The following is a 26,919-nucleotide window of genomic DNA, read 5'->3' on the forward strand; positions in this document are numbered from 1 at the left end:
ATGATATGAACTGAAATGATTTGAAACATGAAGATTATTTCTTCAGTTTTCTTGAACTTTTCTAAACCTGACAGAGAAACGATCACAGTCTCCTTGTAACAAAGTCACATTTTCCACACTTTAATAGCAGCTGATAAATGGTTGAATGAACTTGTTGTTTTTTAATGTTAATGATTCATTTTAAGAGTCATTCAAATAAAAATAATGATCTACGTTGAACTCGACAAACAGACAACAAACAGACACATCACACCAACCACAGTGGACACAAACTGATCCTTAAATCCTCAGCTGCTCCGCTAATATGAATATTTTCTTGTCTCTGATGATGATATTTAGTGTAAATCCAAGCAGCATTATTTCTCCTGATGTTTGTCCCTCGTTGCCTTCAGTCTGTGGAGAGCAGAGAGATCATTTCCATAGAGAGGAGGCTTTGCATCGTCAGCTGATCCTCCAGTGAAGTGAGAAGGTTTATAGTCCTGTGAGTTCAACACTGCAGGACTCAGATCTGTCAGTCAACACAGCAGAAAGCACAACCACCATGACTCTCATCACCATCCTCATCTGGACGCTGGCCTGCTGCTGTTTTCCAGGTTCATTCACTCAGCAACATTTCAGACATGATGTGCTGCCTTTTCTCTTCGTTTCTTTCTGCTGATAAATGACACATTTGTTTTTGTGTGCAGGATGCAGCGGTCAGGTGACTGTGACTCAGCCTTCAGTAGAGACAGCCAGTCCAGGATCCACCGTCACTCTGACCTGTAAAACCAGCCGGAATGTTTATAGATGGAGCGATGGTGATCAGGGTATGTTCTGGTACCAACAGAAAACTGGACAGTCTCCAAAGCTCCTGATAAAATTTGTAAACCAACGTGTATCAGGAACACCAGCTCGGTTTAGTGGCAGTGGAAGCCGCTCTGACTTCAGTTTGACCATCAGTGGAGTTCAGACTGAAGATGCTGCAGTTTATTACTGTCAGAGTTATCATGAGATAAATAGTGCTGATGTGTTCACACAGTGATTTGTAGTCGTACAAAAACCTCCCTCAGCCAGATGCAGAGACACTGAGCTGTTAGAGCAGGAAGAGACTCTGACACAGACCGCTGAACACAGAGCTGACAGTAAACCCACCAAGCACCAAATACACATTAAAAATTTATTAATTACAAAAAAAAAAACTGCTTAATGAAACATTGATATATGATTAACAAGCAAGTATTTTACAGTTTCGTCAAATCAGTCTGAATTGTTTCAAAAGCCTCAAAATTACAAATCTGCAATAAGAAAGAATTACCATAATTTGGCCTTCAGCAATATAACAATTACAGGCTTCATCGTGGAAGGGAGAGGCAGGATGAACAGACTTAAAAACAGCTTCTACACTTCGGCTGTCAGGACGCTAAACAGCCACAACTCAGAACAATCCAGTCAGTAGGGCAACATAATTAAGTGTCAAATCTACCTCACCTAGGGGCAATTCCAACATGCTGCTTTTATTTCTGGATTTAGCATTATTTATAAGCAGTAGTTGCTATTTGGTCTTGTCCTTGTGAACTGTTTTTTTTTTTTTCCTTTTAATGCACCTTCAGTGTTGCCCCCAAAATTTCGTTGTGCAGCCGCTGTATAATGACAATAAACGCTCTCTTATCTTATCTTTTGAGGATGCCAGCTTGCAGCCGTGTTTCCGCATTTTTGAGGAAGTAGATTTTTTTATTTTTTCAGTGGGGGGGTCATAGCAGAAAGAAAGGACAGTACAGTCCTCGCGCCAACCTCGAGGCGTCTGCGTTGATCACCGCGCGCTCCTTCCGCAGTGTGAAAATGAGCGAACGGAGGAGAAACGCGCTCAAAACAACACTTCAGCTGGAATCTCAACTTCTGTGGGTAGGTGGGACTTCAGCAGAGTAAACATCACACACTACAAACATACATGTCGGAAATCAGTATCTGTTTGAATGTTGGAAATGTTGGATAAATTGCATCTTGGTTGTGTTGTGTGTGTGTGAATGTATTTCGAGACAGACTCACGTTTGAGTCACACAGGTCATATGACAGTTATGTTTTAGAGGAAATCGGCTACAGTATGAACACACACACACACACACACTTCAAGTGGATTGGTCATCTATTCAAAAAGATACACATTTCAGTAGCTTATTATACTTTACCTCACAGTATAATATAATTTAAATTGTGCTTTGTTTTATTTGCCATTTTCTACCATTAAAAAAATAAATAAATAACAGGACACGTCTTGTGGGAAGTAGAAAAGACTAAATTTCTTGTGACTGTGTAAAAAACAGATAAGGTTTAACCATCTGTTCTAAATCATTAACAGAGACATGGGTTTCTTGGTTCAGACCATGCTGAACAAAGTCTGAAGCTTTCAGTGTTTCAGTGTCATGGGTTGATTTCCCCATTACTGGTCTGTTTCTAATCACCACCAACCCGGGGCCTCAGAGCAAGGCCCCTTAATCTGCAGCTACAAGTGCTCAATTAATAACTTCAATTTATTCCAAAAATATATTTTGTAACACATTGAATATTAGTTTTATCTGATTTCTTTTAACTAATAGATATGAGAGAATTGACAACATACTGATTCTTTAAATGAAGTTACAAGATATCAGCACTTATCTTAACCTAAAGACTAGAAACAAATAAGACAGCCTGCTCACACACATAAAGCTGCTGTAGCTGAAGTATGGCATCATGTTAAACTATCTTACACATACATGGGGTCACATGGAGTTAAAAATGAATGCATAAGAGAGTAAATGCAAGCTTATTAACAGCATTTTTGTCACAGATACTATTATTTATGCACGCTTTACTCTTGTGTTGTATTGGGACACTCTTTTTTTATTTAACAGGTGATGGGGTTGGTGGTGGGCTTGAGTGGATTCTATCTACTGATGAAATACAGTCACAGCAGGCTATTCTTTTGTGACACCTACATCATCATGCCTGCTATCCTCGCTCTCATCAGTGGCGCTTTCCTTTTGACCAACGGTTTCCTCGGCTCGTGGCTGAGCTTCAGAGATTCAGTCTTTTTCCAGGGACTGGTAGGCTTGTCAGTTTGAGTGAATAAGGGAATATCTGTCTGTGTTATAATGTATGGACCTTAATGAAACATGCTCTTCTCCAGTTTGTTTATCTGCTGGTTGTGATCTTCTGCCTGCAAAGTTCGGCTTCAGTATTGGCATATTTTCACTCCATAAAGGTACCCATGTCACACCAAAATGCATCTGCACTGGACTGGAACTATAACATTATCTGCCCACAAAAAGATTGTTTACGTTCTTTGTGTCTTCTTGTGTTTGGTTTTTAGCTGGATTCAGACTTAACTTCCCTCAGTGGTGTTTTTCAAAATTACACAGGCAACAGCCAGGATCCAAACTCTCAAGCTGTAGATGCTACACAAGAGGAGGTGCGTGCTCGGCCATCACACATTTGAACTGAATTATGTAGGCATCCATACACCATGTAGAAACAACTGAGCATTTCAAATGGCATAACATTTTTCCTAAACCTAAAAAGCAACAGCACAAAAAGTAGCAGGACATACCACATACACCAGCATGGTTGAGCCACTTGGATGCACTTCTTGTAATGATATCTATATTAGAAGTGGAAAACCTGCATTGTCTCCTCTGAACAAGCAGCAGCAGTTATATCACCCTCTGCTGGTGCTATCACCTTTGACAAGTGAAAAAAACGTACTGCTCATATTCCAGGCAGTGTCACATTCGAGTAAGAACCAGGCCCAACCCTGCTTTTTATATTGACAGTGTTCAGGGTGGTATGGCCTTAACAGAGAGACAGACTGAGAGTTTATAGGTCACTTTCTGTACAAATCTGTGCATGTAGTGACTGTCAATCGTTAGCATCTGTAACCAACTCTGATCATAAGTTTGGTATTATTTCATGAATTTACGAATGGGGGCACATTTTAAAGTTGAATTTTGATTTAGACACATTTTAGTGCAATAAAACTACTATTTTTGTCTGACTTTTAGTCAAGTAGAAGTTTAAAGTAGTAAAAAAAAAGTACAACACAAATACTGTATGTCAATAAGTATACAAATTCATAAGTTTTTATTTAAGTAAATGTTTTAAATAAGATTCACTTTTACTTTACTGTTCACAATTCTTCAACACTGACGATAAGAAAATCCCCAACAACAATAATGATAACTGTCTGATTTGCGGTGTTTTATACTGATTGAGAGTGACTGGGCATTTGGTGTTTTGATCCCTGTTAGTTGCAGTGTTGTGGTGTCCATGACTATAGGGACTGGCTTGAAACCTCTTGGTTCAACCGTACTGGAGGACTACGTGTTCCCCACAGCTGCTGCAACTCGACTTTCTCCTCCTGTACTGGCACTGTGGACAAGCCATGGCAGTTAAACACACAGGTCAGACAATGTCCATAATCACAAACACAAAAATGTTTCAGCATGAATGTCAAATAGCTCTGCTTGGTTAATTTTCTAATTCAAATTTTCTATCTCATCCTTTCAGGGCTGCCAGGTTAAGCTGGAGATGGCTCTACAGTTCACACTGAGTTTTATCATCTGGCTCTCGCCAGTAGTTTTACTGGTGGAGGTGTGAAACACTTCATAGTATTTATACCATTTTATAATTCTTTAATTTGGCTGCTACCCAGAATCACCATCTCCTTTCTCTCCCTTTTGACTATAGTTTGTTGTGTTTCTGACGGCGGGACAGCTCATGAGGTACCAACATTTTATGGGATATCACAAGCTGGAAAAAAACTAAAGAGACTTGCAGATGGAACAGCACTGGACTCTGCACATGCAACTATTATTATGACTTGTCAGAATGATTGTTCTTGACTTTGAAACAGGTGTCTGATTTCTTATCCCTTTCACTGCTGCTTATTAATACAAGTTTATTCCAGTACACTACAAAACATGCAGCTTTTAAGTGGTGATGGATGATATGATGATTATAGCATTATTTGTGATGATGGTTTATACAAACTTTACAAAGTTTATACAAGCTTATACAAAGTTTATACAAACTTCTGAATATACTGCTGCACTCATTCACTTTATTTTAGCCGTTTTTAAGACCGCCTGTGTGGTAAGACATTTCTGAGCTGTAGTTTAAAAGAAGAAACATTTCTTACTTCTTGGTGCTCTTTTATATCCTCAAATAGTTGTAGGCCACTTTTAAACAAATCAGTGTAATGGAATGACTTTATGAGTTATTATTGCCAACACTGCACATGTTTTTCAGAGGTGGACAGAGTGCACAACTTCACTACTTGAGTCAAAGTACAGATCAAAATTTTATGTTTGCTAAAAAAAAAAAAAAAAAAAAAAAAAAAAAAAAACTTAAGTAAAGGTATACCTCAGGAAATACAGGAAAGGGAAGTAGGTTTACTGTCATTATACACTGATGTGATTCTGCTACTGACAGTTTATAGCTCAAACATACCTTCAGTTAAAGAGGCCCAACAAGAACCGGTCTGTGGAGGGATCCGGTCTGTTCTCTAGTCTCTGGAGGGATCCAGTCTGGTCTCTAGTCTCTGGAGGGATCCGGTCTGTTCTCTAGTCTCTGGAGGGATCCGGTCTGGTCTCTAGTCTCTGGAGGGATCCGGTCTGGTCTCTAGTCTCTGGAGGGATCCGGTCTGTTCTCTAGTCTCTGGAGGGGTCCGGTCTGGTCCAGTCTCCAGTGTGCTCCATGTCCAGTTCCTCCTCTGCCTCCTTTTATGATGGTACTTCTTGTCATAGATTCAGGATGATGGCAAAAAATGGAGGCGAGAATTAGTGAGTTAGAGTCGCGGCTGCACGCTCTAGCTAGCTCAGTTTAGACAAATGCAGTGTAGCAAGAAAAAGTGGAGAGTAGACTGGTGGTAAACAGGAACAGAGACCAGACCAGAGAGACGCAGTTCGAGTTCAGGTGTGGGCAGCTAACACGGCTAGCTTAACTGGTTACGAGGAATGGACTGGGCTGACGCAAGATACCCCCCAGGACCGAGGCCGGACCAGACCAGAGAATATGGACCAGGAAAAAAACAACCAATCACCCACTGAGATGACTTATTTACAGAATTTAATATGCCAGTCCATTTCATGAATTATTTCATGGTCCTGTTGGCGCCAGAAATGTATTTTATCTGCCCCCCCCCAACCAAACAAATGGTTTATCCACCTACCCTTCGCTAAGCCCCGCCCCCCCTTGGTTGCTGTTGCTATGCCAGGCTGTTTGTGTTGTCTGAAGTTTGGAAGGAAAATGTTCAGTCAGCATCAGTCCGGTGTCCAGAAAGGAAAAGACAAGAATAAGGAAATAAAGGATGAACAAATTTTCAGAAAAAATATTTTAAAAAGGTGGTGAAACGTAGAGCAAGGTGCGAGACAGAGCAGTTAGCTTGTAACTTAACGTAAATTGTCCAGCTCTAATGCTAATATCCATTAGCCTAGCTTGTATTATAGCCCGACACAAAACGTTATCTTTGACGGAAAGAGCTGAGTTTGGGAAGAAGGAACGTGGTGATACACACCAGCTAAAAATACGACCAAGATGTATGATGTAGAATCACCCGATCATTACAGATAAATAATCCAGTTAGGGTGAGGATTATACATCGTGGCCATGTTTGTATGTGTCCCAGTTAAGAATATGTGGCCGTATTATTACCTGGAACACGCATTAGCTTGTAGCCAGAGTTTGGATGTCTTCTGTGGACATCACTTACAACAACACGGTCCAACTCCTCATCACAGGTCTGTCTGTCTGCCTGCACACACACACACAACATTAACAACATCCTTGTGTGTGTTGTTGTGTCTGAAGCGGTGGAGTACTTCTACATTTGCGGTCAATATCTTTGTGCAGAAATAAAGCCAACATGTTAAATAAATTCCTCTGCCCCCCATGTCACTTTCTCTGTGACCTGACTGCAGCTGGAGCCCTCTCTGTCTCTTCCTTTCTGATGGAGCTCCCAAACTCAGCTGTTTCTGTCAAAGATAACGTTTTGTGTCGGGCTTTAATACAAGCTAGGCTAATGGACGTTAGCACTAGAGCTGTCCAGTTAGCTTAAGTTACAAGCTAACGACCCTGTTTCTTACCTTGCTCTACGTTTCTCGTCCCAAATTCACCGTCACCACCTTAAAAAAAAAAACACTGTATAACATTGTAAATTGTATAGAAAATTTCTCAACCATGTATCTTTCTTTTCCTTTCTGATCACCACCTGCTGACCGGACATTTTCCTACCGAACTTCAGACAACAGACAATAACCAATAAGAGTAACCAAGGGGGGCGGGGCTTATCGAAGGCCAAAACATTTGTTGGGGAGGGGGTTACAATTAGGAAGAAACTAAGTAACTCACCAAAATACATTTTAGTTTACATGTCCCCTTTCTCGTTCGCTTTTACTGGTCTAGTCTGTGGTCGCGTCCTGTCTCGTCTCGGTCCGTTCCGGGAGGGGTACCGTCACCGGTCTGGTCTGGTTCGGCCTAGGTCCTGGGGGGGGCGCCGTATCTGCATTAGCCCAGTCCATTACTCGCAACCAACTAACTGTAGACACGTTCAGGTGCCCACACCGGGAATGGACCTTTACATTACATATCATACTACAATCATACATCACTTATTACATAACACATCACTTATTACATACTATAATCATATTACAATCATACATACATCACATTTACCTCGTGTATACACATTTACAGTTACATCATATATATAGTCATACATTACACTTAACCCCGGGGTTATATTACATCATACACTCACATTACGTACCCTAGCCGGGAATCGAACACCTGCCACCTAGGTATGGGGCGGCAGCGTTACCACTGCGCCACAGCGCTGGTCGAGTTGGAGCCTACATTTGCGCTATTTCGCCAGTTCGCACTTTTACGTCACGTGACCTAGTCGTGATGACGTGACACCCAAAGTGAGCTGTGATTGGCTCCAGCACCCCACGTGACCTCTTGTTCTCAGCTCCGACTCCACGCCTGTTGATTTGTTAATAATTTTTTATGAGTAAATAAACACCATGCTTTGTTGCTGAATTTTTGTTGTGTATACGCTACAGTTTAACTGGTTGATCGATCAATGACAACCCAACCCAGGGCATAACGTAATTCCCAACCCCGTTTCCCAAAGGGCGCAAAGTTGATATATTCGGGTGGCCAGGGTGAGCGTTTGTTATGTCAGTGTATGTTCTTTATGGTAAAATGGACAAACTTGTGTTAAACGAGTTCGTAAATTATGAAAAACATGGACACTATCCGGTGGGTATTTCCAAGGAGCAGAAATGTGTCATGGCAAGTAATAGTAACGTTATACGTCAAAAATAATGCCATCAATTCATCAGTCGAGCATGCTAACCAGTTAGCTAGCAGTCCATTTCGAAGCGACTAACTAGTGTAAGTGATCCGGCAGTGAGGTTTACTTAACGTAGGCTACTCTCACACAGCTATGCTAGCTGGCATCCATTTACAGAAAGATTGACAAAGAATGGCCGAACAAATGCATTCTCAATTGATTTTGTTATATAATAAATACCATAGCAGTAACATACACATTGGCCTTTTCCACGTCGCTTTCCGTACACCCAGCTGTGTTTCTATTTGCGTTTCTTCTTTAAGTACGCACGGTAACTTAGCAACTACGTACGACTCAGCAGTAAATCAGCGTAAAGGGGAACAGGAACACCGCACTTTCCGACAAAGATATTGACGCAAATTTACAAGAAGTACTCTGCAGCTTCAGACATAACAACACACACAATGACAGGGACATTTCTCGTTGTTAATATTTTCTTTTGTGTGTATGTGTGCAGAAAGACAGACCTGTATTCAGCTGTGAGTGATGAGGAGTTGGACCGTGTTGTTGTAAGTGATGTCCACAGAAGAGATCCAAACTCTGGATACAAGCTAATGCTTGTTCCATGTAATAATACGGCCACGGTGTATAACGTAGAATGAGCCGATCTTTATGGAGAAATAATCCAGGTAGGATAAGTATTATACATCGTGGCCATATTCTTACCTGGAACACACAGAAATTGTTACAAAAACAATTACAATAAAAAAACAATGGACAAGTAAAGTTAGACTAGCGCAAAAGTAGCGAGGAACATTTATTATATATTATATTTATATAATATATATATTTGTCCTTCAAATGTAGTGAAGTGAAAGTAAAAGTATCCCCCCAAAATAATACTCAAAAACTATACTTCAGTACAGTACTCCGTGACTGTCCATCCCTGATGTTTTTATTGAAAGATATCTCTCTAATGTTTTTTGTGCTTGTCTCAAATTGGAAACAATTAGGGAACATTTCTGAAGGGAATCAACATTAAATAATAATAAAACCTGATTTACACCATTAAAGACTGGCAGAACAGCTGGCATAAAGGCAAGAGCTTTCCACAACTTCACACAATGCAGCAAGAAGTGAGCATTGTGAGGTTCAGAGGAAGCCCCAGGAGGAGGAAGTATGAACAAAGCAGAGGCTGGACACACCAAACTAAACAAAACACTGTGTGTAATATACAAACATTCTCCAGGATTGTGTGCTTTGTCAAATAGAGCATGCAGTTTGTTCTGTTATTGTTCGGAGTAAAATAAGGAAAGAAAACGTACGGCTAAGCTTATTCTACAAAATTTGAGAGAAGCTATTGGAAGCGGCAATAATGCCCAATAATACACAATAATCCACCCCACACAGGAAGAAAAAGACCTAATGGGTATCCGTTAAAGTAGGCCATATTTTGCAGGACTCCCGTCCGCTGACCTCAACGGCTCCGCCGCAGAGGCGTGGCCGGAATCGAGTGGGCGTGGCCGGGCTCAGCACGTAGCTCCTTCCTCTGCGTCTCCGCTACGTGAGGTCGACTTGGAGGGAACTGAACGTTGCTTAGAAAAACACCGAAAATCAGGAGAACATTGCAGAAACGCCAATCGACCCCCCACCCCAACCCCCCCAATACGCTGGTAAGACTCAAAATGCGCTCAAATGCCTCGCGCCGCACTCTGGGTTTGTTTAATTTTGTCAAGATATCCGCCATGTTGCTGCCGCGGCCCCGTTGAGCTAACGCTAAAGTGCTAACGTTAGCAGCCGTGGCCTGTTAGCAGGCCGCTGGGGTTTAGGCGCGGGGACCGACACGCAATGAACTGACGATCACCCAAAATAAGGCCACGGTGCTTCGCTTTAGCTGTCTCATAACGAGACCGCCACGTTACCAGATTATCCTCAAAACACGCTTCGTTGGTTTGTGTTGCTGCATAGCTGGGGCGGCGGCGTTGTTGTTGGTGGTGGTGTTTTTTGTTTTGTTTTTTTTTTTTTGTCTTTTTGTGGTCGATCGCGGTTGTTAACGTTTGTCCATCGAGTCCTGCAGGGATAAGCATGGAGCTGCTAGCCTGCTAATGCTAATAACGTTAGCTAGGCCTCTGCACGTTTCCCAGATGGGGAGCCACACATGGACCAGTGGCTCGGTAGCAGTATAAGGAAAATAACACTAGGGGATTGTTTCAGAAGACCATTGCTCCAAATCGTTGCCTCTCTTTCATTGGGTGAAATGTAAAATCGGGTTTCTGCTGTAAATAGAGGCGTCCGATGCTTCGTAATTTAGAACAACCGTTTAATTGGAGCAGCACAACACACTCGTGTTACACATGCCCGCTGTTTTCTAACCAAAGCGTTAGTGCTGTTTGATCTGTCTTGAAGGGATATGCCTCTTAATTAATTTCTCATGTTAAGGCTTCACAAATAATTTAATCCCAGTTCCTTTTAAACGTTTTAGGCACGATTTTTAATCAAAAGGTTGAGGCTAAGTTGCCTCCTCTAGTCTTAAAAGGTTTAATAATGGCGGTTGTTTGTCAAAAACAAGAGAATGTTTGCATTCATTTAGCTATGTCATTAAAATTTACTGCGTACCTTGCCGGTTTTCATTGAAAGGAGTAAGATATAAAATAGAAAGTCTTTCTAGGGTGTATCATCCCCACTCCATTGCCACATGTAGTTTCTTGACAAACAGTTAAATGACTGCAAAACATTCACTATCAGCTACCTATGCACCTCATTGCAGCAATATGTTGAAGACTTACAAAGCAGCATGCAGGAAATATGAAATACGGGAAGGAGAGAGGTGGTCCCAGGATCAGTGTTTATTGAACATAAAGCAAAAGTTAAACCAGGAGAGTCTGCGTGGATTGATCTTTTCCACAAAGCCATAATCCAACTTTAGAGCCATGCAAAATTCACTTTTTCCCTCTCATGCGACGCTGTGATTTTAGTTCTTGGGAAAAGTGTGAGGCGTGTTTATTCTTAAACTTATGACATGTCATTTGATTGTTCTTTATTCCCATCCAGCCTCCGGAGCAGTGAAGTGTCTTCATGGCAGTTCGTCGAGGACACATTAAGTACTTGAAAGTGAGTGTAAGATCTTGCCTCGCTTTTCAAACATACTATAGTATGTGCCCTTGTTCACTGAATGTCAGCAGTGTGATCATATATTTTTGGTGACCTTGTTGACAAGGGATTGAAAATTCAAGTCCCGTTTATATGGTAGCATTGTTAAAATGTTTGTTTGCACACTCAATAAAAATCAAAAACCTCACACTGAGAATTGTACAGAACCTTGTTATTAATTTGTAAAGGCGGGATGACTACATGAGATGACATTAAGAGAAGTTGCAAACAAACAGGCACACCACCTCCCACCAGCTTTGTCCATGTTGACTGGTTAGCACAGGGCTCTCATTCATTCTCTCAGGCAGTGTATCTTACCCACCAGAATACACAATCACAACCCTTCTCTTGCATGAAAGGACCTCTGTCAGGTTGACTGCTGGACTGTTTCACATTTCAAGCCTGATCCCATTTCAACCACCGGCGGATGTGTCCACCACACCAGTCTCTGCTGTACAGACAGTGGAAGCTGCATTTTAAAGGTGTTATTGAGTGATGCTGTAGTTTCCATTGTTCAGGAAACTCATGTCAGTCCGTTCAGACAGGTTATCGCACCCAATTGTGTCAGATTTAGGTAATCTGAAGATAAGATTTCCTTACCTACTTGACAAATGCATACCCACTGTATGTTGAGTTTATAGTGCATTCCATTTTGTGAATATCACATTGGCTGAGGGTAAACCACTGCACTGAGACATCCAGCCCCATGCTTGTGTAATAGACACCATTCTGTGTTCGTATTAGTTTCAACCACTTCTCTTCTGTCATATAAAAAACAATTACACTGGACAGTCTAAACTGTTCTCAACCTAAACCTAGGGACTATAAACTGAGGAAATAAGATATGAAGTATTAGTATCTGAACATTACTTTCTGTATTTCCATTGCAACTGAAGTTGTGTCAAACTTTGGCAGATTTTGGAAGGGGGTGGTGTAATGTAGAAATTAGAGGATAACAGAGATGCAGGAAGAGGCTGAAAACAACAACTTTTCATTCTCCTAATACGCAGTATGGGCATTTATTTCTGCTTTGCAAGAAAGGGCCATGAAAGTTCTCTTGTTTACTCACGTTGTGGGAAAACATTATTGTTTCGAACGGCAGCTTCTTCAGAGAGCTGCATCTCCTTTGCGGTGTTGTCCCCATTGTATGCTCTAGTTTCTGTGTTGCTCTGTCCTTGTCAGTGACTTAATGGGGTCGTTCGAGGTGATGTGGTGGAGGTGAGGCCTTCCTGAGGAGTAGAAATTATAGGACGTGCGTGGGACACTAATTGTTTACTTTATTTTAACTTTTTGCTCCTGGTGGCTATTTAATTTGAACTTTATCTTCCTTGATTAAGAACAGCCCTTTGTTTTTTATATTTCATTAAAGCTGTAGTCCTCTATACCCTGTGTGCTTATCTCGCTTTGTTTTTGCGTCCCACCTGGCTGACCTGCAGGAGGTGTATGACATGTCAAACGGTTATGAAGACCACATGGGAGGGGACGAGGGAAAGGATGCCAAGACCAACCTGATAGTGAACTACCTGCCTCAGAGCATGACGCAGGACGAGCTAAGGAGCCTCTTCAGCAGCATCGGAGAGGTGGAGTCCGCCAAGCTGATTCGAGACAAAGTCGCAGGTATGCTACGCTCTGAAGTGATAAGACCTGTGACAGACCTGATCAACGCTTAAACACAAATTTTGTTTTAACTGGCAAAGGGATCCTGTTACAAACTTGGCAAAAGAATACAAGTTGTGGTAACAAACCTGCCCTCTCACTCATTTTCAAATTAACAGTTCTTTACTATCAGGATGCTAGAGGAGTGTTTTCTGGTTTCTCTATCCTCAGTGATTTGAAAATGCAACTTTTATTTGAAAGATATTCCAAATTGATTTCACTGCTTGAGTTGGGCGGTAGTTTTGTCAAGTTTTTTCACCAGCATAGACTTGTTTTATTTATTCCAACCAGTCCAGCCCTGTTTAACTGTCAACAGTTTCTTTGTTTGTTTGTTTGTTTAGACTAGCATGCAATGTTAAGATTTGTTTTTGTTTTTAAATATTTATTTGTTTGCAGCTTTTTTTGAACTATACCACGTTTTTTTGTTTTATTTTATTGTTTTCCTTTTTTTTTCTCTAGGCCACAGTTTAGGGTACGGATTTGTTAACTATCTTAACCCTAGTGATGCAGACAGAGCTATCAGTACACTGAATGGACTAAGGCTACAGTCCAAAACTATCAAGGTAACGTGCAATAAGGTGTTCTACAATTCTCAAACCAAAGATGTGATGTCATATAACTCTCCTGTGGCTCCTGTGCTGTCCGCTAACTAGCTAGTACATGTCAGCCCGAGGAAGTGATACTGATTTTTACAACTCACTTACTGCCATATCTGACATATATTATTTCACATATTTTGTCAGATTAAATGCATTTAACTAAGGGTAAATTAAAGTACCTTTCTGATCAGTTTGATTTCATTTATTTGTGGCTTTAATGTTCTTTTATGTTTCTGACTTCACTCATTTTTACTCTGAAGACTTAAAAAAAAAAAAAAAAGAAAAACACTTGGGTGATATTTTCTCTATCTTAAAGTGTGGTTTTTAAACGAATAGAATCTTTTACATGATTGAATGATTGCTACTTAAACGCCTGATTGAATCGTCTTTAAGTCCAAACAAGTGTTAAAGTGTCAACAATCAATAGCTATTAGTGCTTGTATTTTTTTCTTACCTTTATTTAGTTCATACGAATCAGACTTCTAATCAAGTCTTTCTTGCTCCCTGTTGTCAGGTTTCATACGCACGGCCCAGCTCTGATACAATAAAGGATGCCAACCTGTATATCAGTGGCCTGCCCAAGTCCATGACCCAGAAGGATGTGGAAGACATGTTTTCACGTTATGGGCGCATAATTAACTCCCGGGTACTTGTTGATCAGGGTACAGGTACGACAGGTGAATGACTTCCTTGCTTTTTAAAATTCTTTGCAATAATAGTGCCTTTTTGTCTGGAGTTATTGTAACCAGACAGCAGCCCCATTTATCATGAAAGGTAGTTTTGCTGCTTGTGCCAGAATAGGCAGTCACCAGCTGCTCTTCTGTGCCTAGGTGTGTCCCGTGGGGTGGCTTTTATCCGGTTTGACAAGCGAGCCGAGGCAGAAGAGGCTGTGAAAAACCTGAATGGCCAAAAACCTCCAGGGGCTACTGAGCCCATCACAGTGAAATTTGCAGCCAACCCAAACCAGGCGAAGAACACACAGCTCATCTCTCAGCTCTACCACAACCAGTCCCGACGCTTTGGAGGGCCACTACACCACCAGGCTCAGCGGTTTAGGTAAGGAGCTGTGAAGACAGGGGATTGAAACGCATCTTAAATGCACGTAGACATTGTGAGTCCGAAGGTGTACAGTCTCAATAAGAAAGCCTCCCATTCCAGGTTTTCTCCCATGGGTGTCGATCACATGGGTGGCATGGGAGGTGTGGGTGTCCCTGGAAACTCAACCTCTGGCTGGTGCATCTTCATCTACAACCTGGGTCAAGATGCTGACGAGAGCATCCTGTGGCAGATGTTTGGCCCCTTTGGCGCCGTCACCAACGTCAAGGTGATCCGAGACTTCAACACCAACAAGTGCAAGGGCTTCGGCTTTGTCACCATGACGAACTACGAGGAGGCAGCCATGGCCATTGCCAGCTTGAACGGCTACCGGCTCGGAGACAAGATACTGCAAGTGTCCTTTAAGACCAGCAAGGGCCACAAATAGAGATCCGGACAATCAGGTGTTGAAGAGAGAGAGAGAGAAAGAAAGAAAGGAGAGGCCCAGTGCCAGACTTATTTGAGAGCAAAAGTTTGTAAAGTCTGGTATATCAGTTTGTCTTTTAGTGTATTCAGTGATAAATGAGCGTTCACTCTTCTGCACCTTTGTACTTGTCTAAGAGTGTTGAGGCTGATATTTTTTGGTTTTTGTTTTCTCTCCCTTTTCATTTTTTTCATCTTCATATTCATCCTTGGGACTTGAGGACACTCAGTAGTTTTAATTTGTAGGGACAGGATATAGAGGGCAAAATCCTGAGACATCATTTGAAAATAATCTAAAAATGTGTTGCATGTACGACAGTGGGGACTGGATAAAGGAGGCAGGCAAACGGTGCACTGAAAGTATGAGTCTAAGCCCTGCAAGTAGTTCTCAGTGTTGACATTTTAGAGGACAGTTCACAGGCTAAAGAAAGCAAAGAACAATATTTTTGCGCCAGCAGTTGTTGCATTTTTGCAAAGTAGTGCTTTGCCCTGGATCCTCAAAAGTAGAAAAAGATGCCTTAAATCTAGACCAACAATACCACTCGCTGTTTGGAGTCAATTTAACGAGCAAAGCACTTTTAACCAATCTATTTTAAGTTACTATGAATATCAGTCGTTTGATGTCGGTCTTTGACTTTTGCTCACCCTCCTACCAGGTTAACAGTTTTAAACCACAATCCCTGGAGGGAAATGTTTGTTTTGTTATCCCTGTATAAAGTCTTTTTTCTTTTTTTCCCGAGTTGTATTTAAGGAGAGTCCTGTTGAAAATCATCTCCAGTCAATGAGTAGGGAATTAAGACGGACCAAAGACGGAGAGATTTGATCTTGTAACCCCAGGAGAGTTTTTCTGAGCAGATTTTCACAAAGTAGATTCATACCTTTTTGATTTAGTTGTTTGTTTATTTGGATTTTTGTTGTTGTTGGTTTTTTTTTTTTTTGTTTGTTTTTTTTTTTTTTTGGGACAGGGAAGAGGTACTAAGGCTATATCTGATGCTGAATGAGAACACCAATCAGGCTCAGCTGTTTTGTTTTTTTCTTTCATTTTGACTTAATTTTCTTTTTGTTCTTTTTTTTCTGTAGTGATATAGCTTTTTATTTGTTACAATGTAAGTTAGAAACTTGTTTTAACGAGTGCTTATCTCAAGTTTGGAGAGAAATTAATGGCCTTTGTTAATGATTTCAGTTTAGATTTACTTTTCTTCATTTTTGTTTTGGTTGTTTGACTTTGAACATAAACCATTAAATTTTATTTTGTTTTGCTGAAAGTTTTGTTTGGTTTGTTTCTTTCTTTTATTTTCATTTTTTTAGATTTTATTTGTAGTTTTGTATTCTTTTTCTATTCTAGTCGTAAATTTTCACCGTGGATGCGAGATCCCTGCTCAAGCAAAACAGGTTGTTACACATCGTTTCTACTGGAGGCTTTTAAACTTTTGAGATGGATTACATTTTTAGATTTAAGAAAATGTGGACCAATAGTTGAGGTGAGGTCATTTAAATCTTTGACAGTTAAGGGAAGGCGACTGTCCTGCTGACATTCCTTGAGGCTCCTTTTCTGACATGGCCAGATCAGTGAAAACCCAGCAAACTGCTTCATGAGCAACACATTTAACAAACACCTGGTCACTTTCAGGGTTTGGGAGTCAAATGTCAGACGCATTTATTAACTGGCTCAGTAAATCTGCTTTTGATGCCCAACTCACTTATGGACTTTTTTCTGTTTTTGGTAAGAATTAATGAGGACTGAGCTTTGGTTACTTTAAAGTGAAATCTCATCGGCCATTCAGAAAATCTTTTGGGCATAGTGCTGCTTGTCTTTTTTTTTTTTTTTCTTCTCTTCCTAGTGATGAATCATCTTGTTCAAGGTGACTGAGAGGAGGAGCCTTAGCGTCGGTACTATAACTGCTTCTAATTTAACTGCCTGCTAATTGAACAGTCTGTGATAGTCGGAAGTAGCAAATGATTTTTAGGAACCGTACGTAATAGGATACACTTTTAAACCCCATTTCCCTTCAGCAATAAATCACCTGCCACCTCATTAACTACGCAAGATTATCTATTCTAAGAGGAGTTTTTCCATGACAAACTTCAGCTTTTGGTCTTATAAATGCTTTTTTTATTTTATTTTTTTTTAATTTCCATGTTAGTTTTGTGAAGAAGAATCCTTAACTTTGTGCAATACGTTGTGACTTGCTCAGCAGGCGATAGTCATCTTTTTCATTATTTCTTTTTTCTACTTGCGTTGTGTTACTGCTTAGTTTTCTCAGCAGTCTCGTTGGATTTGCATGAACGATGCAAGTGAATTTGTTTTACAGGCAGTCAGATTAAACTGCATTCTGCCTTAATTTATAGGTGGAAGTGGTGAATTTTACACCAGAAGATGCGCAAATATTTATTTGACGATGTATTCAGTCGTACTTGTTACTTATTGGAGTGTTTTTAATGCATTGTTTTTTCGTTCTTTTCTTATTTTTTTTTTTTTCTTGTTTATCTTGGTTTTGAACACTAAGTTGGAGTCCATTAAATGTCTTCTAACATTTGATCATTTCAATAAAAACATGGTGCAATAGTATTCTTGTAAAATGACTATATAACCTATTTTACTTATTAGCAACAATTGGAGACATTTGTACAAATGAGTATTTCGCATGATGAATTAATTGTCTTGTACACTCACCTGGCAGCTGATCGCATGCTGCAGGACCAGTAATTTGCTTCTGACGTCACTGCAGCATTTCTCCAGCTGCTGTCAGAAGAATCTGCCTTAGCACAAATGTAAAAATGGTGTTCAAGGTGAGATGTTGAAAAGCCTGCAAAGAAAATCTTTTTTTGCCCGAAACTCTTTCAAGAATTGCAAAACTGTATCAAGTGGCAGAGGTAGGACAGCTTCCATGGAAGGAATGGCTTAAAAACAAACAAACAAAAAAAGAAACATGACAATTTATCACTACACAGAAAGGAGTTACTGTGGTGGATTCCCAACTCTTCTTTCATTCATAATGTCATTCATCTTTTGTCCAATTTAGTTTCCAAGTAAAATCATGCATTGAAAGAACCTTCCAGAGAATCAGGTTTTTATTAGAAAACACAAAATTAAAAGCGCATGTATAAAAACACAAGTGAATTTGGTTTCCTTGTGCTACGATAGTTATAATTGTTTGCTTTAGTATACAATCTACCTCTAAGACAGATAAAGGTACAACTCAAATCACATTTTGCTCCTTGCTTTCCTCTTCCTGTTTACTTTCAAGTCTTTCAGGTTCTCAGGATCATTGTCAAATCTGAGATCAGGTTAAGGCAACTCAAAACCTGCAATCAGACTACATTAGGACAGGCCGGCTATGAAAGCGTGTCTCCATCTATTGCATATAATTGCAACATATGATGTCTGCGAAGTGCATTTGGGTTCAAGCAACTGTCAGTGTGAGTTGTAGATCATATGTCAAACTTAATGCATTTCTTCACACCTCCTGTCATTCAGTCAGAACTCAAGGACACCCAGTGCACATCAAGCAACGAAGAGTTTTGTTTTCAGCATGGCACAGGCAAAGTTGACCCAAGCTGCTAAACCCTGACACCACAATATTCTTGGTCTCATCTAAGATGGAAAACCTAAGTGGATCTTCCATCGTCGGCCCCTTTGAATTGATGACCTGTAGCAGGCAGTATTTCCTTGATGTCCATCTTGTGTAAGTGTGTCAGACTTGGCAGAGGTTGTAGCAGGCCACGGGTCTTTCCAGCACATTGTCTCCATCCACCTCGAACACGTAATCGCAGCGGTGTGTGATCAGAGGGGCATCAGACAGCGCCACGCTTTGGTTTCCAAAGGAGATGACTGTGTCTCTCTGTGGGGAAGATGCAAGCGGCAGCCCGATTAGTTATGTTACTGAAAGTTTTTTTTAAAAATTTGGATTTCCCAAATTAGTTTTTGAAATTCACTACAAAGTTATAAATTAATTTTATATTTTCAGCATGCGAATGTGCACGTTTTTGTCCTGAGCCACAAAGGAGATTACCAAATGTGACCAAATATCAGGATTGTTTTAATCATCATTAAACTCCAGATTAAAGATTTTAAAAGCAGTCAATTAGAAGATGCCCAGCTCACCCTTTTGGGGCCACCTCCATTGTTGCTAGGAGTGGGAGTCGAAGGTGCAGCAGCGGCTGCTTTCTCAAAGTCCTTCTTACATATATGAGCCATGATCCCTGCAGCTAAGGCGTCACCGAGAACGTTGATCATCGTCCGAAAGCGATCGCTGAGAAAGGAATGGGCGGAAAATGATTTTAACCTTCTCTCAACATCCCAAAAAAAACACTCCATACAGTGTATTAAGTTTTAGTGGCACTCACAGAACCCAGTCGATGGCCACAATCAGCGAGATGTCAGCAGGTGGTAACCCCACAGAGGTCAGGACAATCACCATGGTAACCAGACCTGCCTGAGGTATCCCGGCTGCCCCAATGCTGGCCGCTGTTGCCGTGATACTGTTTAAAAGAAACGTGGATGAAAACCCAATCTTCTCAACAGAGAGAAATAATCGTTGGAGGACAGTGAGTCAGACCCTGTTCTCACCTAATGGTGACCAACTGGCCAAAGTCCAAGTCATACTCATTGACCTGAGCAATGAAGATGGCCGCCACCGCCTCGTACAGAGCTGTCCCGTCCATGTTGATGGTAGCTCCCACCGGCAGCACAAAGCGTGCGATCTGCCGGTCCACTCCACAGTTCTCCAGGAGACACTTCATGGTGATTGGCAAAGTGGCTGAACTGCACGTGGAGAAGACATAAGGTGTGGGAGGAGCTACACGATGGATCAACTGATTTACAAAAATAACTCTCCCCGTACCTGGATGATGTGGCCAAAGCAATGACAAGGGCCTGCAGAAGGCCTCTGATATAAGGGAAGGGATTTCTGCGAGTGAAGAAGTAGAAGAAGAGCGGCAGCAGGATGAGGCCGTGCACGAACAGGCCAGACAGGACTGTGATGAAGTACATGCCCAGCTTCTCCCCCAGGTGGGCTGGATCATGCATATCCAGAATCTTTCCGGCCACAAGGAACACAATACCGAAGGGGAAGTACCTTCAAAGACAAGAGAAACACCTTTGAAATTCATTTTGAAACTTCCTGCTTTAACTTAAAGCTACTCTGAGATGTTACTTATCATTATCGACCAATGTTTGGTCATTGTGCGTCATATTTTCGAAATTTGTGTGCAACATGTATTTTATACTCTAAGGACAGTCACAGTGAATGTAAACAAAACATTTGCTCCTTTGAAAGAAAACTCTGATATGCATGCCTGTGCGTAAATTCAGGCAATGTTTGAAAGATACGAGATGGTCATGTCGCGGCCAAAGACCTTTGGATTAACGGGGACACCTAACAACAGTGGCCGCCTTCGCTAATGCTCTCATGGCCCCTGCAGCCAGGCCCGAGACATGTAGAGGACATGTGGACATGTAGAGCAGTTAATGAACAGTCTTACATCTACTCTTATTTAGGAAAATACCTCTGTGCTCCATTCACAAGCAAATAAAATCAAATCACAAATCATCACTTTCAGTCAGAGTTCCTTCAAGACACGGTCTGGACCAAACTCTTTCAGGGTTATTTCGAGGCACCCCGTGAGAAGCAGCGAGGACACTTCACACCCTGTTGAGCTCTATTTTTAGATATAATCCAGCTCTGCTCTGTGAACTCTGTGTTGTCTGTCTTTTTTTGGATGCATGCGTGTAGGTGTGTGTGTGTGTGTGTGTGTGTGTGTGTGTGTGTGTGTGCGTGCGTGTGCGCAGCCTTACCACATAGCCGCATTAATGATCTTCATGACGCACTCGTTGATGCACTGACACACGTTGACAAGTGGCGCTCCACGTTCTCCCATCTTCCCCAGCAGCAGGCCTGAGAACAGATCAAGCATTCACACACGTGTTTGTAGTCTGTAGTCATGATACCTGCCATGCAGCAAATTTCTTTTCATTTTTGGTTAACCATTTACAAATATATATATATTTTTTTTATAAATAATCAATCGCATAATCATTATTTCTTATTATTATCAATAAGCCACAATATGACAGTTTACTCCCTCATCATCAGCTGTAATGCTGCCGATACCCTTTTATGCAGATCTAATGTGATACATAAGAAGCAGGGGCAACTTTTCTAAAACAAATTATATTTTTCTTCCACCACTGCACGTTGAAAAAGCATGACCACTTTGACGCTTAGCCGCAAATAATAAGCTCGTAATCTACAAAAACAGGAGAAAGTCAAAAACACAAACTATAATGTTGGAGCAGAAAAACCACGGAAGCAGACTTGAGACTTAAAGTTCCTCTCATGGAATAATGAGCTTACCCATGGTGGCTGAGAAGATGACGATCCCCAGCACGTTCATGCCCTTGCTCGTACTGGGGACGATCTTATACTTGATGTCAGGCGCAGGTGTGATCTCCAGGAAGACCGGGTGGCCTAGCTGAGGGTTGTGGTAGTCTGGCATGACGTACACGTAGTTGGCCTGAGACTCTTTTAGATCATTGCTTTGCACGATGGGCACCAAATCTGTGCGGTACTGGAAAAGGAGGAAAGGGAGCAAAGGCAGATCTGTTAGTAGGTGCACTTTGCACGTCGCATTAATGAGTGTTAAACTATCAACTGTAAGTTTCCTCCCTTTGGCCGCTCACCTGCTGAAATGTTGCTTCGATCAGATTCGATGGGATCATGTTCCTATAGAAGACAGCACAGAGACAACATCCCATCAGTGGTGCAGTGAAACAGCATGCCGAATATACCAAATACAAATAATGTACCCATCTCAGCAGTGGATGGGATTTGATGAAGGTCATATGGTGTGATAGAAACTTCCATCTGAGGCCAAATCCAGCAAAAACAGAAGCAAAGCTTTGAAAATGATGTGATCTGAAGCACCAGAAGAGCTGGGCAAAGAAACTCTTGCCTTTTCACCTTTTTTTTTTATCATGTTAATTATTTGAACCAGATAAGAAATTTAGTTTTTTTTTTTTTTTTTGTTTGTTTCACCTCCATGTTCATATATGATTGATTACTATTACTGGTGAGCATCGTGAATATATAACTGTAAGTAAACAGTTAGAAAAGATGCCACCGGTCATTCAGTCGGCATCCTGGACATGAACCGCACCGTCAGTGACACTGGCAGCTGGGGCAGGAAGCTCGACAAACACGTAAGAGGACTGAAATGTAGACCTGACCTTTGACCCACAGCAACTCACACACACCCCAGCGCTATAAAATACTCAGGTTTGAGAAGAAGGTATTAGTGGATCTCTGACATGAATGGCCCTTCAGTAAGCATGAACAAACACACACACACACACACACACTGGAAGCTCTATCCCATTGAGCTCACACTGCACAAGAGCCTTCTGGGAAAGTGCAGGCTTAACAGATCACAATTAAATTGCCACCCTATTCTTAGCTGACCTGCTGTGTAGGAGCGACGCTGCAGGACGTTTTTTTTTTTTTCCTTTGTCTTCTCAGCACACTGCTGACAATAAGAGTTTCATATCAGATGCACATCCACAAGCTGATCTTTCATCTTTTGATTTGATTCCAAATTTGCTCCCATTTAATTTGTTTTGTCATCATTTTTTTGGAGTCCTCAGAGTTCACAGCATATCAGAACGTTACCGTTTATTTCCTGAGGAGTTCGTGATTTCTGACTTCCTGTTGTTTTTTTTTTTTTGTTTGTTTGTTTTTTTGCAAAACCTTTTAACGTCAGCTCCAAGGATCACACTCATTCCTTTAGATTTTGCAATTAGGAAGCTTCCTGTTCTTAAGGAAGGGCAGGGACTTTACAAAGCCTAAACTGGATCTCCACTGGATTTAAGTAGCCTTTACTGGTTTTTCCAGGTGATAAAAGAGAGCAAATCTTCATCCTGAAAAACAATGCTAAGAAGATAGAGTGGAAGATCAGCGCTCTCCTGAAAATCCCCTATCAGGAGAGGGATTTCCCACGCTCTTACAACAAAGTGAAGGTGGGAAATCATGCTGCTTTGAAAATAGCACAGACTGTCAGTGTCACTATCTCTTCTTAGTGTTTCTAATGGAAAATCCCCCTCAGAGCAGCAACAAATGTAGGAAAAAAATCTATTTACTAGGAAAGGTCTTTTAAGCCATTCTCACAAAGTACTTAAGAGGAAGAAGAACATCTTCACCGAGTTGTCTAATTTTATTCCAGCTAGTGATGACAGCGATGGTTGGCCCATTCCTTTGCTCAAGAACAAAATGTAGGGTTTGCTATATTTTTCTTTCATCTCAACATCCATCAGAAAAAGTTATAAATTCTTTAACCTGGTCAAAATCTGGAGTAGCGTGTTTACTGTGGAAGGAAGACTAAATGAAATCATGTCTGAGGTCAAAGGTCACAAGGGTTTCTGGTCAAGGGGATGTTTACCTAATGAGGTCCAGCAGAGCGTCAGCAGATGTCATGACAGGCCCTGAACTTGTATGGTGACCATCTTTCTCAGAGCCCGTCCCCGGGTGAATGATGAGCACCAGCACGATGCCGACAATGACAGCGATGAAGGTTGTCCACAGGTAGTAGGTGATGGTGAGGACCCCCAGCCGACCGCTCGCCTTCGTGTCCATAGCTGACAGGCCGGACATAAGACTGCATTGGGAAATGGGAAATGATTGATTAGATCATGTCTGTCTATGTCCAAGTTATAACCCCTGAATTATGACCGAATACGTCAGAAGGAGGAGGGGGAAATGGTTTTTCAACATTTTTTGCTACATGTTGGGTGAATGGGAAAAGTCATACTCCATCCTTCGAGAATGAAAGGAGCATCTGAATGGCTGTCATCCTAACACTCTGTCAGATGTGATCTTATAGGCTGCAATGCTACAGCTTGAAAATGAGACTGGTCTAACGCAGATGAAGGCTTTTCTTACCTGGAGGTGATGAGAGGCAAAATCAACATCTTTAACATCCTCATCAGCAGCTCTCCGGGGAACGAGAAGTAGATCTTGGCCTGTGAATGTGAGAGAGAAACACCTGAGACAACATTCAAAATGGCTTCCCTTTGAGAGTTCATTTACTGCTAACATTATAAAATGTATCTCTCATGCAGTTTTATGCAGATCTGTTCTGTTTCTGATTTGATATTTTAAGGATCCCCTTCTTTAGTAACTTCTAAGTGTTAAATGAATATGACTGGATTTATTAATTAAGTTGCACAACACTAAAATTTGTGTAAGATCAAATGACGGATCTGTGTCAAACATATCAAACTTCCTTTAAACATTGTAAAGAGCGTAACTAAGTGGCTTAGATGTGAACGTTGCCCGTTTGGCTGCTCTTCGTTCTCTCTCAGCTCCTTTCTTTACTCATGGGGATGAGCGTGTAGTTTTAATGAGCTGCTGCCATCACAAAGGTTAAATTGCAGAACAAGCTGGACACAAATGACTGATTCAGTGTTCGCCACCACAGGTAAGCCACTTGTCCCATTAAGAGCTTCTTACATCACTTTAACATAACATCAGGAGAGCATTTGGCCTTTTCAAAATTATTTGGCAACTATTGGAAACAAACTATAAACATCAACATGACATTGCATGACCTTTTCAGTTGTTAGCTTTCCTACGGTATCAACACTGAGTTTGAATATGTAATATTTCCTCTCTTTTATCTCTCTTTTGGTCTCCACCAATTCCGGATTCTTAAGATGCTAAATAATCCTTGTATCCCTGTTCACAGTTTTTAGAGGGTTTTTTGTGTTTACACAAAACAACCGCCTGCAGTGAGGGCAATGAGCCTGAACCAAACAAGTGAAGTCTTGGGCTTTAAGATGAAAACCACGAACGCCAAGACGTTATAAAATTGAATAAACCTGATGAGAAGTGCCATCAGGTAATAATTCTCTCTCTGCTTTAACTATTTCTCCCTTTCTTCTAACTTCCGACCTGATCTTTGCCGTCTCTACCACGCAACGTTAATTACGGTGTACAGATTTCAGACCAGTCGGATTGCTTCTTGTTGAACCTCCATCCCTTCATCCATACCTGTGTGGACAGGTTGAACGACCTGAGCAGGAACCCGAGCACGCAGCCGGTCACCACGGCAAAGACAGAGAGCGTGAGGAGACCATTCCTCTTGCAGTAGTCCTTGACGTACGCCCTGATTTTCACCGACACCAGACCGTTAAACAGCTTCTGAAACCCCGTCATCCTGATTCAGAGTCGGCCTGTACCCCAACAAGATCCCACCCTCCCTCCCCCCTGAATGACTCCAGATATCCAGATATATCCAGATATAAGATCTCCCGGTGAGTGAGGCAGATCAGTACGTATCCCACAAGATCCAAGGCCGAGGACTGCAGGCGAATCTGAGCAAGTGTGTGTCCTGTCTCACACTGAGGAACTCATCAGGTCCGAGCGAGGAAGTGTCCACTAACTGATTCCAGGTAAACTGTTGCCTAAAAGGATTATCCCTATCCTGTGGTAACAGACGGTGCTCCCCAGCCTCTCAGCTTATTAAAGAGGCTAAAGACCAGCACGGATTAGCTCCTACGTTCATAGCCCATAATGAGTTATTACTACCGGCCTCTTTGTCATCCCATTCACAAAACAGATGCTTGAGCTTTGGCCTTTGTGAGTTAACCCTCATGAGGACAAGGTTAGGCATCTTCTCCGTCAAGTCATACTTGTTCAGGGAACGTACAAAAGATGCACCGAAACGACTCAGGCCCTGCATGAATAAGGCTGACACTGCATGACTGATGACTCGTTCACGGACAGACAGAGATGTGGAGCTTATATTTCATTGTGTGTAAGTAAAGGTGTCAAATCTGTTTGATTTGGTTGATTCCCATCAAAAATGTTGATGGGAATGTAACTTGCAGACAAGCATCTCCCTGTAATTATAATTACATCTGTAAAAGTTTAGAATTAGGTTTATGGATATGACCGTATAAGATGGAAAAACTGTGGCAACAAAAAACAACCCTGCGAACAGAAATCATGGCATGACATTGTTATCGGACGTCCAAGTCCTTTGTCTATTCCGGGCGGCTGTTTGGTTGTTAATTCCGTACTTGCCCTACGGCTGTTGACGTCAGTGTCCATGCTGACCTGGGATCAGATCCAAACTTGACTCCGTCCAGTCTTACAGTGGCTGTGCCTACGTCACCTGTAACCAATCCAATAACATTAAATCCCCACCTTGAACAATGCAACGGTACAAATAGGGAACATTTTCAGAAACATTTGTGCCTTTGTGACCTGTTTCATTTGCCTGACTAGCGGGGCATCATTTTAGCCAGATAGGTAACAAACCTAAACGCAACCATGAGTAGTTTTAGTGGGTTTAGTGGAAAAAGGAATGTAATGGAACATAAAAGAGTTCTTCTGCAAATTCACAATAGTCTCATTCAATCAAAGCTGAGATGTTGTTCGGCTAAATGATAAAATGTTAACTAAAACATTCTACCTCTAGCTCCTCTGACTGAAGGCAACGTGGGAGAACATCAGGAGAAATGCTGCTTGGAGTTCTACTAAATATCATCTTTGTAGAAGAGTAGAAAATATGAAAGGATCAGAATTGAATTAGAACATCGAATGGTTTCACTGAGGGGCATTTTAAGTTTATTTGTCTTTACTATTTTTCTTTTCATTGTCAACATTTCTCTGTCTAACTGCTCCAAAA

At 41.4% G+C, this 26,919-nt stretch overlaps 3 protein-coding genes across 3 annotated transcripts; 2 read left to right on the forward strand and 1 right to left on the reverse strand.

Annotated features, from left to right (window-relative positions):
- The first annotated feature begins 1,771 nt into the window (after positions 1-1,771).
- On the forward strand, positions 1,772-5,326 carry LOC115035321 (tetraspanin-3-like). The gene is made up of 7 exons (XM_029493048.1): positions 1,772-1,881; positions 2,871-3,062; positions 3,146-3,220; positions 3,329-3,427; positions 4,263-4,415; positions 4,522-4,605; positions 4,702-5,326. The coding sequence occupies exons 1-7, from the start codon at positions 1,819-1,821 to the stop codon at positions 4,777-4,779; spliced, it is 744 nt and encodes a 247-aa protein (XP_029348908.1). The 5' UTR covers positions 1,772-1,818; the 3' UTR covers positions 4,780-5,326.
- A 4,541-nt stretch (positions 5,327-9,867) lies between these two features.
- On the forward strand, positions 9,868-16,186 carry LOC115035320 (ELAV-like protein 1). Its single transcript, XM_029493047.1, has 7 exons — positions 9,868-9,984; positions 11,363-11,422; positions 12,898-13,078; positions 13,577-13,680; positions 14,231-14,384; positions 14,547-14,772; positions 14,875-16,186. Exons 2-7 carry the CDS (start codon positions 11,387-11,389, stop codon positions 15,197-15,199), a joined length of 1,026 nt encoding a protein of 341 aa, XP_029348907.1. The 5' UTR covers positions 9,868-9,984; positions 11,363-11,386; the 3' UTR covers positions 15,200-16,186.
- A 2,743-nt stretch (positions 16,187-18,929) lies between these two features.
- LOC115036217 (excitatory amino acid transporter 5-like) lies at positions 18,930-25,442 on the reverse strand. The gene is made up of 11 exons (XM_029494342.1): positions 25,278-25,442; positions 24,168-24,247; positions 23,668-23,883; positions 21,917-21,959; positions 21,591-21,804; positions 21,032-21,131; positions 20,079-20,312; positions 19,805-19,999; positions 19,582-19,716; positions 19,340-19,487; positions 18,930-19,076 (listed from the first exon to the last, which is right to left on the reverse strand). The coding sequence occupies exons 1-11, from the start codon at positions 25,440-25,442 to the stop codon at positions 18,930-18,932; spliced, it is 1,677 nt and encodes a 558-aa protein (XP_029350202.1).
- Positions 25,443-26,919: the final 1,477 nt, after the last annotated feature.

The sequence above is a fragment of the Echeneis naucrates genome, chromosome 22, assembly GCF_900963305.1.
Source record: "Echeneis naucrates chromosome 22, fEcheNa1.1, whole genome shotgun sequence".
Lineage (NCBI taxonomy): Eukaryota > Metazoa > Chordata > Actinopteri > Carangiformes > Echeneidae > Echeneis > Echeneis naucrates.